The 13,973-nt window shown below is 37.2% G+C and overlaps 1 protein-coding gene across 1 annotated transcript in view; it reads right to left on the reverse strand.

Moving 5' to 3' along the window:
* Positions 1 to 13,973, reverse strand: part of Usp32 (ubiquitin specific peptidase 32) — a 117,469-nt gene that overhangs the window by 79,886 nt on the left and 23,610 nt on the right. Inside the window, exons 2-3 of the mRNA XM_051184872.1 lie at positions 12,486 to 12,613; positions 598 to 703 (exon numbers count right to left, since the gene is read on the reverse strand). Of these exons, the coding sequence (XP_051040829.1) occupies positions 598 to 703; positions 12,486 to 12,613 (234 nt within the window). The remainder of the gene's footprint in view (positions 1 to 597; positions 704 to 12,485; positions 12,614 to 13,973) is intronic.

Genomic DNA, 13,973 nt, shown 5'->3' on the forward strand with positions numbered 1-13,973 from the left:
GATCAATCAGTACTTGGTTTTCTTTCCTTGTGAAGTAAGAATATATTGGGCAGGAAACTTTTTAAGATTTATTTATTTATTATGTATTCAGTGTTCTGTGTGGATGTATGCCTGTAGCCCAGAAGACACCAGATCTCACTACAGATGTTGTGAGCCACCATGTGGTTGATGGGAATTGAACTCAGGACTTCTGGAAAAGCAGCCAGTGCTTTTAACCGCCGATCTATCTCTCCAGCACCTATTGTGCAGAAATTTACATTTTATTTATCCATTCAGATAAACCCTGAGTTTAATTCCCAGTACCAAAAATTAGTGAATAAAAACAAAAACTATTATTTCATACTCCCAACAACAAAGATGAAGGACTAAAATTTTTATAAATGTTTGTTGGCAATGTTATTATATTTTATTTTAAAATGTAATGTAGAATCTCAATAGTTTTAGTTAGCATTGATGACTAACATTTTTGAAGTGCTCATTGGGCAGTTGTGTATCTTTGGACAAATAGCCATTACAATATTTGCCTTTCAGATTTGGAGGTTAATTATTCTGCACATGTGACACTATTATATTACCTAAGATAAAAGAAGAACTTACATTTTGCTTTCTCTTCATCTTTGCCTCTTGTAAGGAGGACGAGTCCAACTATTAAGTTATTGAAGTGTAGCCCTTTGGATGTTCCACCAAAAGAACAGTAAATCACCTGAAGAAAGAAAGTGAGAAAGCCAACATTAGAGATGCTTCAGTTATCAAGGACAGGAGGGAAGTATCATCATCCATCATCATCCTTTTTTTTTTTTTTTTAAGATTTATTTATTTGTTCTGTTTGCCTGTGTACCTGCAGGTCAGAAGAGGGAACTACACCTTATTACAGATGATTGTGAGCCACCATGTAGTTGATGGGAATTGAACTCAGGACCTCTGGAAGAGCAATCAGTGCTCTTAACCTCTGAGCCATCTCTCCAGTCCCAAAGACACAACTTTTTTGATTGTTTTGTTTTTTAAGACAGGATTACTCTGTATAGCTTTGGAACCAGCCTTGGAACTTGTTCTGTAGACCAAGCTGGCCTCGAACGCACAAGAGTTCCACCTGCCTCTGCCTCCCAAGTGCTGGGTTAAAGGTGTGCACCACCACCGGCCTGCTGGTATCATCATCCTTAACTAAACCTCATCTGCATCTCCAGGAAAGGCTCTGATTAATTTTGGTGAAATAATAATAACGATTCTCTCCTTTTGCACCTTATTACAACACTCAGCTGGTATGCCCACCTAGTCTAACACACACACATTACAGGATGATACAAACTATTTATTTTGTTTTGGATCCCTAGCAAAGTCTAAAGGGGGAGGGGCTTCCTTTAATAGCAACAATAACTTGATAAAGATTTATGCAATTACAGAGTATCCCTCAGCTATATTTACCATTCATTACTTTGATTAGAAAGAACATCATCACCTACTCTTCAAAATGATAAAGAAACCACAAGAAAATTTATGAACATAAATTTATTGTAATATTTATAAGACTAAAAACTATAGACATAAAAGGGACTTATTCAAAATGATTACAAATTACTTATTCATTATTAAAATTTACTTATTCAAAACGTATATATAAGCTAGTGAGACAACTCAGTGGGTAAGGGAGAGCACCACTAAGTCTCACAACCTGAGGTTAATCCCTGAATCACACAAGACAAAAGGAGAGAAACAACTTCTGCAAGCTTTCTTTATCTCCACATATGTGTTATGAAGGTTGGGCATAGCACTGCATGTTTATAATCCAAATGATTAGTAGGCAGAGGCAGGTACATCTTTATGCGTTTCAAGAATTGCCTGGTCTACACAGTGAGTTGCAGACCAGCCAGAGCTATACAGTGAGACACTGTCTCAAAACAAAACAAGCACATGGCTTGGTGGTACCAGCCTACAATCTCAGCTACTTGAGATATAAATTCATGGCTTTTGCTTCAGAAAATATTTCTCCTGAGTAAACTTTAATACACCTTCTAAAACACCCAACTAAAATTCAACAGGACTTGGTTGGGGATACAGTTTAGCTGATAAAACACTGTTCTGGTATGTGCAAGGCTCTGGGCTCAATCCCTAATATTGAAGGGAAAATAAAAGTAAATAGTCAGTGTCTTCGAAACTTAACTATGTAATATTCATAAGACAAATACTTTTCCATTTAAAGTTTTAGTGAGCTTGTGATCCATAATTCATTTTTATCTACAAAAACATTCTTCTAGGTAAACAATCTTTTGCAAATATTATTCTATTAAATTCAATTTCTCAGAGAAAATTTGGCAGATCTAAATTTCCTAATGAAGAGATGATTTTTCAGGAAATATCTAATCAATAGTAAGCTTTATGTAGACACAGTTGTGTGAGGGGCTCTTGCCATCCTTCATCCTGGAAAGCAAAGCTTATTCCTTCCTCACTCAGCTACACAGGTTGAATTAACCAGAGCAATGGTCATGAAGGAACCTAGTCTTCTGCTGACTGGGTAGGAAATTGTGATAAGATACAAAGATTTAATGGAAAGAATTCTTTGTATCCATAAGGGGTTAGATTAAAATTGAAAGCCAGCAGGTGCACTCTGGGACACAAACTTCATAAGAAGAATTTGGAGGGAAAAAAGGGAAGGGGAAAGTTATGTGATTACATTATAATCTCAAAAACATAATAAAAGAGAAAAACCATAAATTTCTTCCCTATCAGCTATTTTCCAGCTCTGAGAGATATAGCTCAGACAATACATGAAGACGTGAGGACATCTTAGGCCTCTGTGACCAGTAAGAGTTTTCCTGCCAGTACAGGTGCTCTGATGACCAGGATTCCACCTCATGCTTTTCAGACCAGGCCAGAATCTAAGCCTGAAACCCAGATTCCAATGTAGAGAGAGGCCTTAGAGATCAAGACAATGCAATAGCAACAGATGAATAATCATCTCCAAGGGGACCAGACCAATCCATGAGGCTGGTGAGCAAGGTGATGCTGGATCCTGAAAAGCAGACATACCTTTCATTGGCAACCTACCTCATGACAAATCAAAAAACTTAAGGATTTCTTTTAAAAATTATAGGAATATGGTAGACGTGTACATTAAGAACAGTAGGAAATGACCCAATTTTGAAAGTTTTTCTATTTGATACTGCTGAGCTTATTTAAAAGATTATAGGCCTATCATGTTCAGGAGAGAAGTCCATCTGAGTGTGGAATCAAAGGTTCAAGCTCCTTGGGAAGAAGTCTGTCCAGGTAACTACCAGAGGTGGGAAGAGGAACAGGAGAACCCCCAGAAGCTCCCAGCTTGCCTGGTATAGGCAGTGGCAAACAGCAAAGAAACTATTTCAAGATGCAGAGAGGACCAACATTCAATGTTGTTCTCCCTCCCTTTTTTGTTTTTATTTTTGTTTTTTTTTTTTTTTTTTTCAAGACAGGCTTTTTCTACCTAACAGTAATGATGCAAAAATATAATGCATTCTTTTATGTTTAACTCTGTGAAGCTGTGTTACTGTGCCTGTCTAAAACACCTGATGGTCTAATAAAGCGCTGAATGGCCAACAGTGAGACAGGAGAAAGGATAGTCAGGGCTGGCAGGCAAAGAGAATACATAGAAGGAGAAATCTGGGAAGAAGGAGCAAGAAAAAGAAAGAGGAAGATAGAACAAGAAAGGAGAATGTCAGGGGCCAGCCACCTAGCCAGCTGTGAAGTAAGATACACAGAGGAAAAGGAAAATGCCCAGAGGCAAAAGGTAGTTGGGATAATTTCAAGTTAAAAAAGCTTGCTGGCAGTGGTGGTGCACGTCTAGTTCCATCACTTGGGAGACAGAGGCGCAGGCAAAGGCAGGTGGATCTCTGAGTTCAAGGAAAGCCTGGTCTACAGAGCTAGTTCCAGGATAGCCAAGGCTGTTACACAGAGAAACCCTGTTTTGAACCTCCCCCACAAAAAAGTATTTTTCATAGTGTCTGACTGTTTTTATGATTTACTTATTTATATATGTATGAATCTATGTGTGTGTGCTATGTGTGTTTGGATGCCCAGAGGCCACAAAAGAAGTTGAATCCCCTGGAGCTGGAGGTAAAATAAAGGCAGTTGTGATGTGGGTATTGGGAACTGAACTCAGGCCTTCTGGTTGTACAGAAGCACTCTTAACCACTGAACCATTTCCTCAGTGTCTGATTTTGACTGTTATATTTTAAGAGAAAGAAGTATGGAAGTGCCCCCCCACCCAAAAAAGGTTATATGGGAATAGTGAATTACTTTTCATAATTTAATGGGGCAAGGAAAATAATTTGTTTTAATAATTCATTTAACTTTATTTTATGTGCATTGGTGTGAAGGTGTCAGATTCCCTCGAAATGAAATTACAGATGGTTGTGAGCTGCCATGTGGGTGCTTGGAATTGTACCCCTGTCCTCCGGAAGAGCAGCCAGTGCTCCTAACAACTAAGCCATCTCTCTAGCCCCAGCAAATAATTTCTAAATCTATTAAATACCAATATACTATAAATGACAGCCTGAATGTTTTAAATGTATACTTTACTTTGGAAATAAAAAATGCATTTTCTTAGTTTTCAAATACAGACATAGAGCACTCTGCGTGATACATTTATTTGTTCTTTTAAAGGTCAGTAGTCCCCCTTTAAAGAGAAGTGACTTGCTTGAGGTCTGACTTATGTGAGTCCTTCATCCTGTCCAAACCTGTAGCTTCACAGACCTACCTAGATAATTCAGACCGAAATTACCTAGATAATTCAGACTGACTGAAGAGCAAAATTAAGCAAGCTTAACCCTAAGGATGTCTTTTAAATAATTCACAAATCCTTCTAGTTATTAAGAAACAAAAACAAACCATTCCCAACTTACAAGTATATTAATCAGTCATTTATTAAAATGACTAAAACAAAGGAAACATTTTTCAGTCATTCCTAATCAGATTTCCCCTGGCTAACCCCAGAATTCTACTTGAATTATAACATGACAAAAATATTGAGTAATTAATAATAATAATTATAAGATTATTTTAAAGCATACTACTAGAAATGTTTATATTTCACCTATGTTTGAGGGTAAGTGTAAGAATGTAATAATCAATTTAATAATCCAAGATTCAAGAGACAGAGATGACGACAACATTATGCACTTTCTCCATTGCCTCTCCAGTGCTACAAGCATACACCATCACACCAGGTTCAAAGATCATTTTCAAGAAAACAGTTTTTGTTTGGGCTTCCTTTACCATTTGCTAACTATGCTATTATAAGTTTGGGGTTTAACTGTTATCTGCTAGAAGAGAAAACTAACAACCTTGGTTATTGTAGCATGATGCTCTCTAAAGACCTGAGGAGATGTTTCTATAAACTTAATGAAAAGTACAAGGCTAAGAAGAGTATAGGCCCTGGTGAGGAAGCTACTACTGCTGTTTTGCTAAACTGGCATGATATGCTTATCAAACTGACTTCTAAATATTTATGTTCACAAATCAGTACTGCTGTTGGCCTTAGTCAGAGAGGCTTCTTGTTGCAGTGGGTGGGCAGTAGGTGGCAATTACTGCAAAGTACATAACACTGAGAACAAGTGACTAGCATAATGCACAGCCATAACTGGAATATCTCTATCATCCTCTCCAAAGTTCAGCAAACACTACAAAGAAGCAGAAAGATCACATTATCCAAAGGAAGGGATAAAATGTATACCATGCCTTCTGGTCATGACATAGCCTAAAACTCTCTTTGCTGTGATGTCTTACATAAAATTGTGCCAGTCAAATTTCCATCATTGGAGATGAGAAGAGATTCACAGGTCCTGCCCTACCCATTCCTGAAGATCAATATGCAATTAATGGTTGCTTAGGAGAGGAATGGTAATTTTCTTCACTGACAAAGCCACTGTTAAGTTGCCAGTGCTCTTGTAGGTATCCCTAATTAAACTCATTGGTTCACCAAAACCAAAAAACATTAAGGTAGGAAGCTGGAGACAGACAACTGTAAGGTTAAGATGATGGGAGATGCCATTATGTATATATGTTTCTCATACTGGTTAATAATAAAGCACTGTTGGCCAATAGGAAAGGAAGATAGGAGGGACTAGGAGACAAGGAGGAAATAGAAAGTAGTAAGGAGGAGCCAAGATGGAGAGTCTGGAGAAAGCAGTATGTCGCCGGCTCCCCGGTGAGAGAAATACATAGATCAGCAGAAATGGGTTAATAATTAAGGCAGAGCTAGCCGATAAGAAACAAGTAACAGGGCCAACAGTATTGTACCAAATACAGAGTCTCTGTGTGTTATTTGGGGCTGGCGGCATGGCAGTGGGACAAGACCGGGCGGCGGCAGGCGGAAAAACTGTACTCGTTACATTAAGAGACTTTGCTGTTCTTACAAAGGATTCAAGTTATTTTCAAAGCAGCAATGTTGAATGACTCACACTGGCTGGCTCGCAACTGCTTATGACCCCAGATCCTGGGGACCTGACACCCTCTCCTGGCCTCCACAGGCACTAAGATGCACACAGGTATACATACTAACAAGCATGCACACACATATACACATAAATAAAAACTAAACGTTAAAAAAAAAATCATTAAAGAAGAAGAAGACTAGCTGGCTGGTAGTGGCTCTCTGTGAGTTTGAGGCCAGTCTGGTCTACAAAGTGAGTTCCAGGATAGCCAGAGCTGTTACACAGAGAAACCCGGTCTTGAAAAGAGAAAGATTTCTAAGTATCAGTAAAATAAAGTTGCAACTGGTTTCTCTGGTGTATCCAAACAAAAGAATCCTTAAACACATTTGGATTAGAGATTCCAATATCCAAAACAGTGTCCAAAGTATTCCAAACCCAACCCAATGAGAACCAGGAACCAAAGGAACTTTGTTAGTAGTAAGCAATGGCTGGATAGCAAACTATAATGCCTATTGTTTCAGCTGTCTTACTCTACCAAGAGGCCACGAACACACAAGAGCTAACCTGGGGAAAGCTCACTACAGCAATCAGAGAATATTAATACTAACATCTTGGGTGTGGTATTATTATGCTTTTATAAAATATTACCTTAGGAAGAAACTAGGCAAATTTTTAACAAACATCTTTATTTTCTTTTTTTTTAAATTGCATGAAAATCTACTTTTAAAATTTTCCATCAAAAATAAATTTAAAGTAACCTTTAAATATAAGAATGTTTACATTTATATTAAGTCTATTCGAAATAGTATTTCCTCCCTAAGACTAGCCTTAATAGCTACTTTTACTAAGTGGTACAGAGCAAAGGAAAAGCAACACACAAAGAGCAAACATTCAGCACTAGCACTTATCTGAAAAGAAGCAATATACTTTTCCAATTAAAAACTACAAACAAGGTCTGAGGATGTGGCTCAGTTAGTTGGTAGAATACTTGCTGAGCATACTCAAAGCCCTGGGTTCAATCACCAGAGAACTGTAAAAACTTTGGACTTTGGCAAGGGTTGGGGATGTGAGCTTACTGGTGGAACACTTACCTAATGTACACAAGGCCCTAGGTACAATTACTGCCACTGCCATACTGTTGCTGCCACTATTTGAGGACATGTGCACACACACATAAAATGAAAATAGTAGTAGTACTAAAATACTTTTAAAAATTAGGCATGGTAGTGCATGTCTGAATCTCAGCACTCCAAAAATAAAGGACCAGTGGTAGTTCAAGGTCAGCTCTTGCTATATATATAATAAGTTAGAGGCCCTGTTTCAAACAAAAACTAGCCAACTGCCACCACCAAACAAACCAAATCCCCATAGGTACACACTATCTTTCTCCTCCTGTGAATAATTCTCCCAGTTCTGAAGGAAAATTAGGGTACTACCTTTAAGTTTTCACAAGCCCCTGAGACAGAAAAACACCTAACCTAATAGTGTACTGTTCCCTACCTTCTCTCTCAGTGCCAGAATGGGAAACTGGGAGATTTTGCCCATAGGGCAAGCTGCTTTAATATTACTAAGCCACACCTTCAGTGGTTTTTGTTGTTGTTGTTTTCAAATATTTATTTATTTATTTATTTACTATGTATACAGTGTTCTGCCTGCATGTATGCCTGCAGACCAGAAGAAGGCACCAGACCTCATTACAGATGGTTGTGAGCCACCATGTGGTTGCTGGGAACTGAACTCAGGACCTCTGGAAAAGCAGCCAGTTAGTGCTCTTCACTACTGAGCCATCTCTCCAGCCCCCTATTTTCTTAAAGGCAAAATTTATAGTAAGCTCTTGCTTACCATATAAAAAAAACTGTCCCATTTGAACAAGTATCAAGCAAACTACAGTGCACTAAAGTAAAAAGACAGGCAAGTTCAGGCCAAGTTCTTTGTAAATTCATACCAGCTCATAGTCTAACTTAGAATCTTCAGTACCTTGTACTGACCTACACACTGTATCACTAGCTATTATGTAAATATGAGACCAAGGAAAATCAAGATTTGATAAAAATCTTTAACAGTATATATAAAACATTGTTATCAACAGAGTTTTATTTGATTAAATCACAAGGGCAACTATAATGCTTCACTCATCACAAAAAATAATAAATTATCTTCAGTATTAACATTAGAATAATTTTTTCACACAATAAATTTTCAAAGCAATCCAAGAATATCTCAAACTGACATTTAAGCAAATGACCAAGAATACATGAAGGGTTTCTCTAATTAAAAAAAAAAGTTTCACATAGGGTAAGAAGTGATAAACTCTCCAACAACCAAGACTCCCAGAATTCCTGATACATGCTACATGCAACTTCCAGGTACTAGGATTTGGAAATCTTTGGGAGATATTTTGTAGTTTACCATAGACTCTGATCACAGATACCACAGTCCCAAGAGAATGAGAAGAACTTTCATTTCTTCCTCACCTCCTTTCTCCGTCCCCCTATATCACCTATATCAGCTCCTTGGATACAGACAATTCACTAAGTGGCACAGCCGGCTAGGTAAATCTCCAACTCTCTGACAGGACTGGATAATGGAGCTCAGAGAAAAGGAAATTAATATGAATGCTAAGGGGAGAAAGGAGCAGGAAATTTTTTTTTTAACTCCTAAGTCTGCCTAACCCTAAAATACACACCAGTCCGTCTGAACTAAAAATTGAGTCTAAGACTAGCCACAGTGGGATAAATCCAAATAGGGATGCACAGACTTTGAAAAGGTAAGGGGCATTATAAAACAAGCAAGAGATGACAAGTACAAAGCTATATCTCCAAGAATCAGAACCTCTGAACATTCCAAATGTCTAGAATGTAATCCAAAATTCCTGGACATAAAAAACCAAGAAAATATTTACCCAATTAGAAAATAACAACCAATAGGTACCAAGAAACTGATGACACAGATACTATAGCTATTTGACAAGAATGTTGAAGAGTCTATAAAAAAAAAACACCAAAAGAAATAAATTACTCTTGAAATAAAAAGATGGAAAGTCTCATCATAAAAAGCTATAAAGGGCCATATGGAAATCTTAAAATATAAATATATCTAACACCAAATGAGTCTAGTAATTTAGATTTCTCAATCACCTAATTTGAAACCTGATCGGGGATGTTCTTCTGTATGTATATATGTTTCTCTTACTGGTTGATGAATAAAACACTGATTGGCCAGTAGCCAGGCAGGAGATATAGGCAGGACTACCAGAGGAGGAGAATTCTGTGGAGAGGACACAAAGAGAGCCAGATAGGGAGACGCCATGTAGTTGCTATAGGAGTAAACAGGTCTAGACATTCTTTAGTAAGACAGATCACATGGAAATACTCAGATTAATAGAAATGGGTTAATAATTAAGAGAGCCAGCCAGTAAAAAGCCTGAGCCATTGGCCAAACAGTTTATAATTAATATAAGTCTTTGTGTATTTATTTGGGACCAAACTGCTGGGAGCCCCGGAGGAACAGAAACTTCATCTACAGAAACCTGCCAGGGGTTAGGGGTACTCCTCTTTTAATGACCATCCATGCCTTGTAAAAGCCAATTATTAACAACTTTAACCAGACGGCTTTTTTCATAGCTCCAGTTGATAATAACTAGAAAAGAAATTATGCTTCAACTTTGCAAAAACTTTAAAATTTTTATTTATTTATTTTTATGTACATAGGTGTTTTGTCTGCATATATTCTGTACACTAAGGTACCATGGAGGTCAGAGAGTGCCTTCATCTTGGATTGCTGAGATGAGTTTCAGAAAATTAAGAACCCTCATGTTGGTATTAGAAATCAAACCTGGATTCCCTGGAAAGGCAGTAATTGCTCTTAGCCAATGAGCTGCCTCTTTGGCTCTATAAATCTTTTTTTTTTTTTTTTTTTTTGGTGTGTGTGTGTGTGTGTGTGTGTGTGTGTGTGTGTGTGTGTGTGTGTGTGTTTCTTTTTTTGTTTTGTTTTGTTTTGTTTTTTTGGTTGGCCTAGAACTTGCTATGTAGTCCAGGATGGTGTAGAACTCATTAAAATCTGCCTGCCTCTGCCCTCCAAGTGTTGGGATTAAAGGCTGTACTGGCTAATCTTTATGGCACCCTGACACAAGCCAGTTATCTGAGAGGAGAGAACTTTAATTGATAAAATGTTTCCAAAAGATCTCAGGTTGTACAGAGCTAGTTCCAGGACAGGCTCCAATGCAATACAGAGAAACCCTGTCTGGAAAAACAAAAACAAAACAAAAAAGATCTCAGGCTGCAGGTAAGCCAGTAGGGCATTTTCTTTATTAGTGATTGATGTGGAAGGACACAGCCATTGTGGGTGGTGGGTGCCATCTCTGGGCTGGTGGTCCTGGGTTGTAAGAAAGCAGGCTGAGCAGGCCACGATGAATAAAATGAGCCAGCAAGAAACACTCCTCCATGACCTCTGCATCAGCTCTTACTTCCAGATTCCTGACCTGCTTGAGTTTCTGTCCTGCCTTCATTTCATGATGAATTGTGATATAGAAGTCACATAAATCCTTTCCTTCCCAAATTGCTTTTTGGTAATGGTATTTCTTCATAGCAACAGTAACCCTAACTAAGACAACTATGAACACTACCATACCAGGCTCTTTGCTACAATTTTAGTCACCTGTTTTCAGAACTGTGCCCATTGGGCTCTATAGCTATGGAAAATAGTTAACAAAAAGGAAAACAAGTAAATTGTGACTACAGGGTTATAAACCAGATTACTATAAGATAAACTTATGTAAAATCTATTTTATAAATGACAAAAATATGCAGCATAATTTAGAAATGTAAGTATTTAAAAGCATATTTTTTATTTTCTATTTTTTGTTTGTTTGTTGTTGTTTGGTTTTTTGAGACTGGGTTTCTTTGTGTAGCTCTGGCTGTCCTAGAACTACCTCTGTAGACCTAGCTTGCCTTGAACTCTGCCTCTCAATTACTGGAATTAAGTGCATGTAACACTAACACCCAAAAAAAAAATCCTCCCATCCTCACCCCAGGGTTTCTCTGTGTATTCCTGGCTGTCCTGGGCTTTTTTTATAGTAAAGTTTATTTTTAAAAAATTTTAAAGCAAAGAAGCTAGAAAGATGGCTCAATAATTAAGAACACTTGCTGCTCTTACATAGGACCTGAATTCAACTCCCAGCTACAGCCATCTATAACCTCCAGTTCTAGGGAATCCAACACACTCTTCTGGCTTCCACAGGCACTAGGCACATAGGTGGTACATATACACACACTCAGGCAAAATGCTCATAAATATAAAACTATCTAAAAAATTTATAAAAATAAAAAAAAATAAAGCAGAGAATTAAGGTTCCTTATGTCATATCAAGCTTAAAATTCCTATTATACCTTTTATTGTTTTATAAATATTACTTAGTGACACTTGGAATACTAATACATCTGTGTATGCTACTAAAAATAATAAATATTACTTTTACAAAGAGAATGATTACAAGCTTAGCATATTTAAACATTTTGGTACAATTTAAGTAAGAATTTACATAATTTCCAATAAGCTCTTATTTCATTTACGATATTTAATTTTACTGACTCAAATCCATTCAATACAAATTTATAAAACTATACAACATAAAATTAATGTCAGAGATATTTAAAATAAGGATAAAATCATATAAACAATTCATAATTATATATCAGTTGCAAAAGCACCAAAAATACAAATCTATGGCTCTTCAGCATTCCCATTCACCCTTTTAGAATACATCAAAACTAGAACCTGCTGCTTATTTAGCAAGAAAAATAACTGTGAAGATGAAATCTTTTAAAATTAAACAAACAAACAAAAAAGACAAGAACACGGAGGATTTTAAGCCTGTAAACCCAGCTTTCAGGAGTTTAAGACAAGTCTCCACTACACAGTGAGTTGAAAGAAAGCCAGTCTGAGCTACAGACCCTGTCTCAAAACAAAACATTTAATAATAAAAAAAGAATAAAACAGTTTGAAAAATAAAACAAAAAACAACTTTGAAGTAGAAATCTGACATGGTAGACAACTATGAGAGGAACCCAGCACCATAAAGATTACCTCAGCAACTTTAGGCGGCACTCCATCCCCAAGCACTTCCCTGATGAAGCAGTGCTGACTCATGTAATAAGAGAGTCCACAGGTCCTCTTGAAGGCATCTTTGAGTCGTTTCAGTTCTACATCTGTAACTACAATCCAGAAACAGAAGATGAGTAAGAAAACAAAGGAAAAGACTTTCAAAGCACAACTCCTCACAGACAGATGAGGACATGCACTTCTAATTCCAGTATTTGGAGGCTAACAGAAGAATGGAGTCTGAAGCCAACTTGGGCTACATGGCAAATTCAAGGCCATGTCTTTTTAAAAAAGAATGAGGTAGCACATGCTTTTAACGCCAGAGGTAAAGGAATCTCTCTCTGAGTTTGAAGCCAGCCTGATCTACACAGTGAGTTTTAAAACAGCTAGAGCTACAGAGAAACCCTGTCTTAAAAAGCAATAAATTAATAAGTATAAAATAAGAAACACTAGCAAATAATTCTTTCAGTGAAGTAAAGGAACCCAATTATGACATTTTAGTCATAATTCCAACATTCTCAAACCTAATCTGTAAAATAAGAAATACTGATCCAGTATTTTCAAAACCTGGTGCTGGCCTGGTGGTAGTGGAATATGCCTTTAATCCCAGGACAGAGACAGGCAAATCTCTCGAGTTCAAATATAGCCTGATCTACACAAGTTCCAGGACAGCAGGGGTATATAGAGAAACCCTGTTTCGAAAAACAAACAAAAAATAAAAACCTTGGGGCTGGAGAGATGGCTCAACAATTAACAGTACTTGATGTTCTTTAAGAAGAATATAGTTCTACTCCCAGCACCCATACTGTGTCTCACAGACATCTGTGACTCCTATACCAGAGGATCTAACACCTCTGGCCTTCTCAGGTACTGCACAAATTTGGCACAGAAAAATAAACATGGGCAAAACACCCATATACTTAAATTTTTACTTTAAATAAAAAGGCAAAACCTTAACATATGCACACAAATTTCAGGCCAGGGAAAGCAAAAAAAAAAAAAAAAAAAAAAAAAAAAAAAGCATATGAATCAGTCAGGTAAGCTAAATGGCATTAGATTCTGGCATCAATCACCATTAGCATATGCATTTCTACTGTAACAAAAGCACATTACTGTACCATGAGTACATATCTACCTTGTAAAGAACAGTCTCCAAGTTTAGATTTCTTGCCTGTCAAGTGACTCACAATGTTATCTATAATTCTGGCTCCAGGGGGAGACAATGCTTTTGGTCTTCTTGAACTCATATGCAAAAACCCCCACACACATAATATGTACATTCATAATTAGAATATATATTAATAAGTATATAATGAATATATATTCAGAACCAGGCTGGAGACTTAAGAGCATTGTTATACAATTGAGAGGAAGCTCTGATCTCAGCACCCATACAATAAATATTTTTGTAACACTCCAGTCAGTACTGGGGTGGACAGAAAAAAAGAATTCCTGGGACTTTCTGGCCAGAAA

Source organism: Phodopus roborovskii, unplaced genomic scaffold (genome assembly GCF_943737965.1).
Source record: "Phodopus roborovskii unplaced genomic scaffold, PHOROB, whole genome shotgun sequence".
NCBI classification, from domain to species: domain Eukaryota; kingdom Metazoa; phylum Chordata; class Mammalia; order Rodentia; family Cricetidae; genus Phodopus; species Phodopus roborovskii.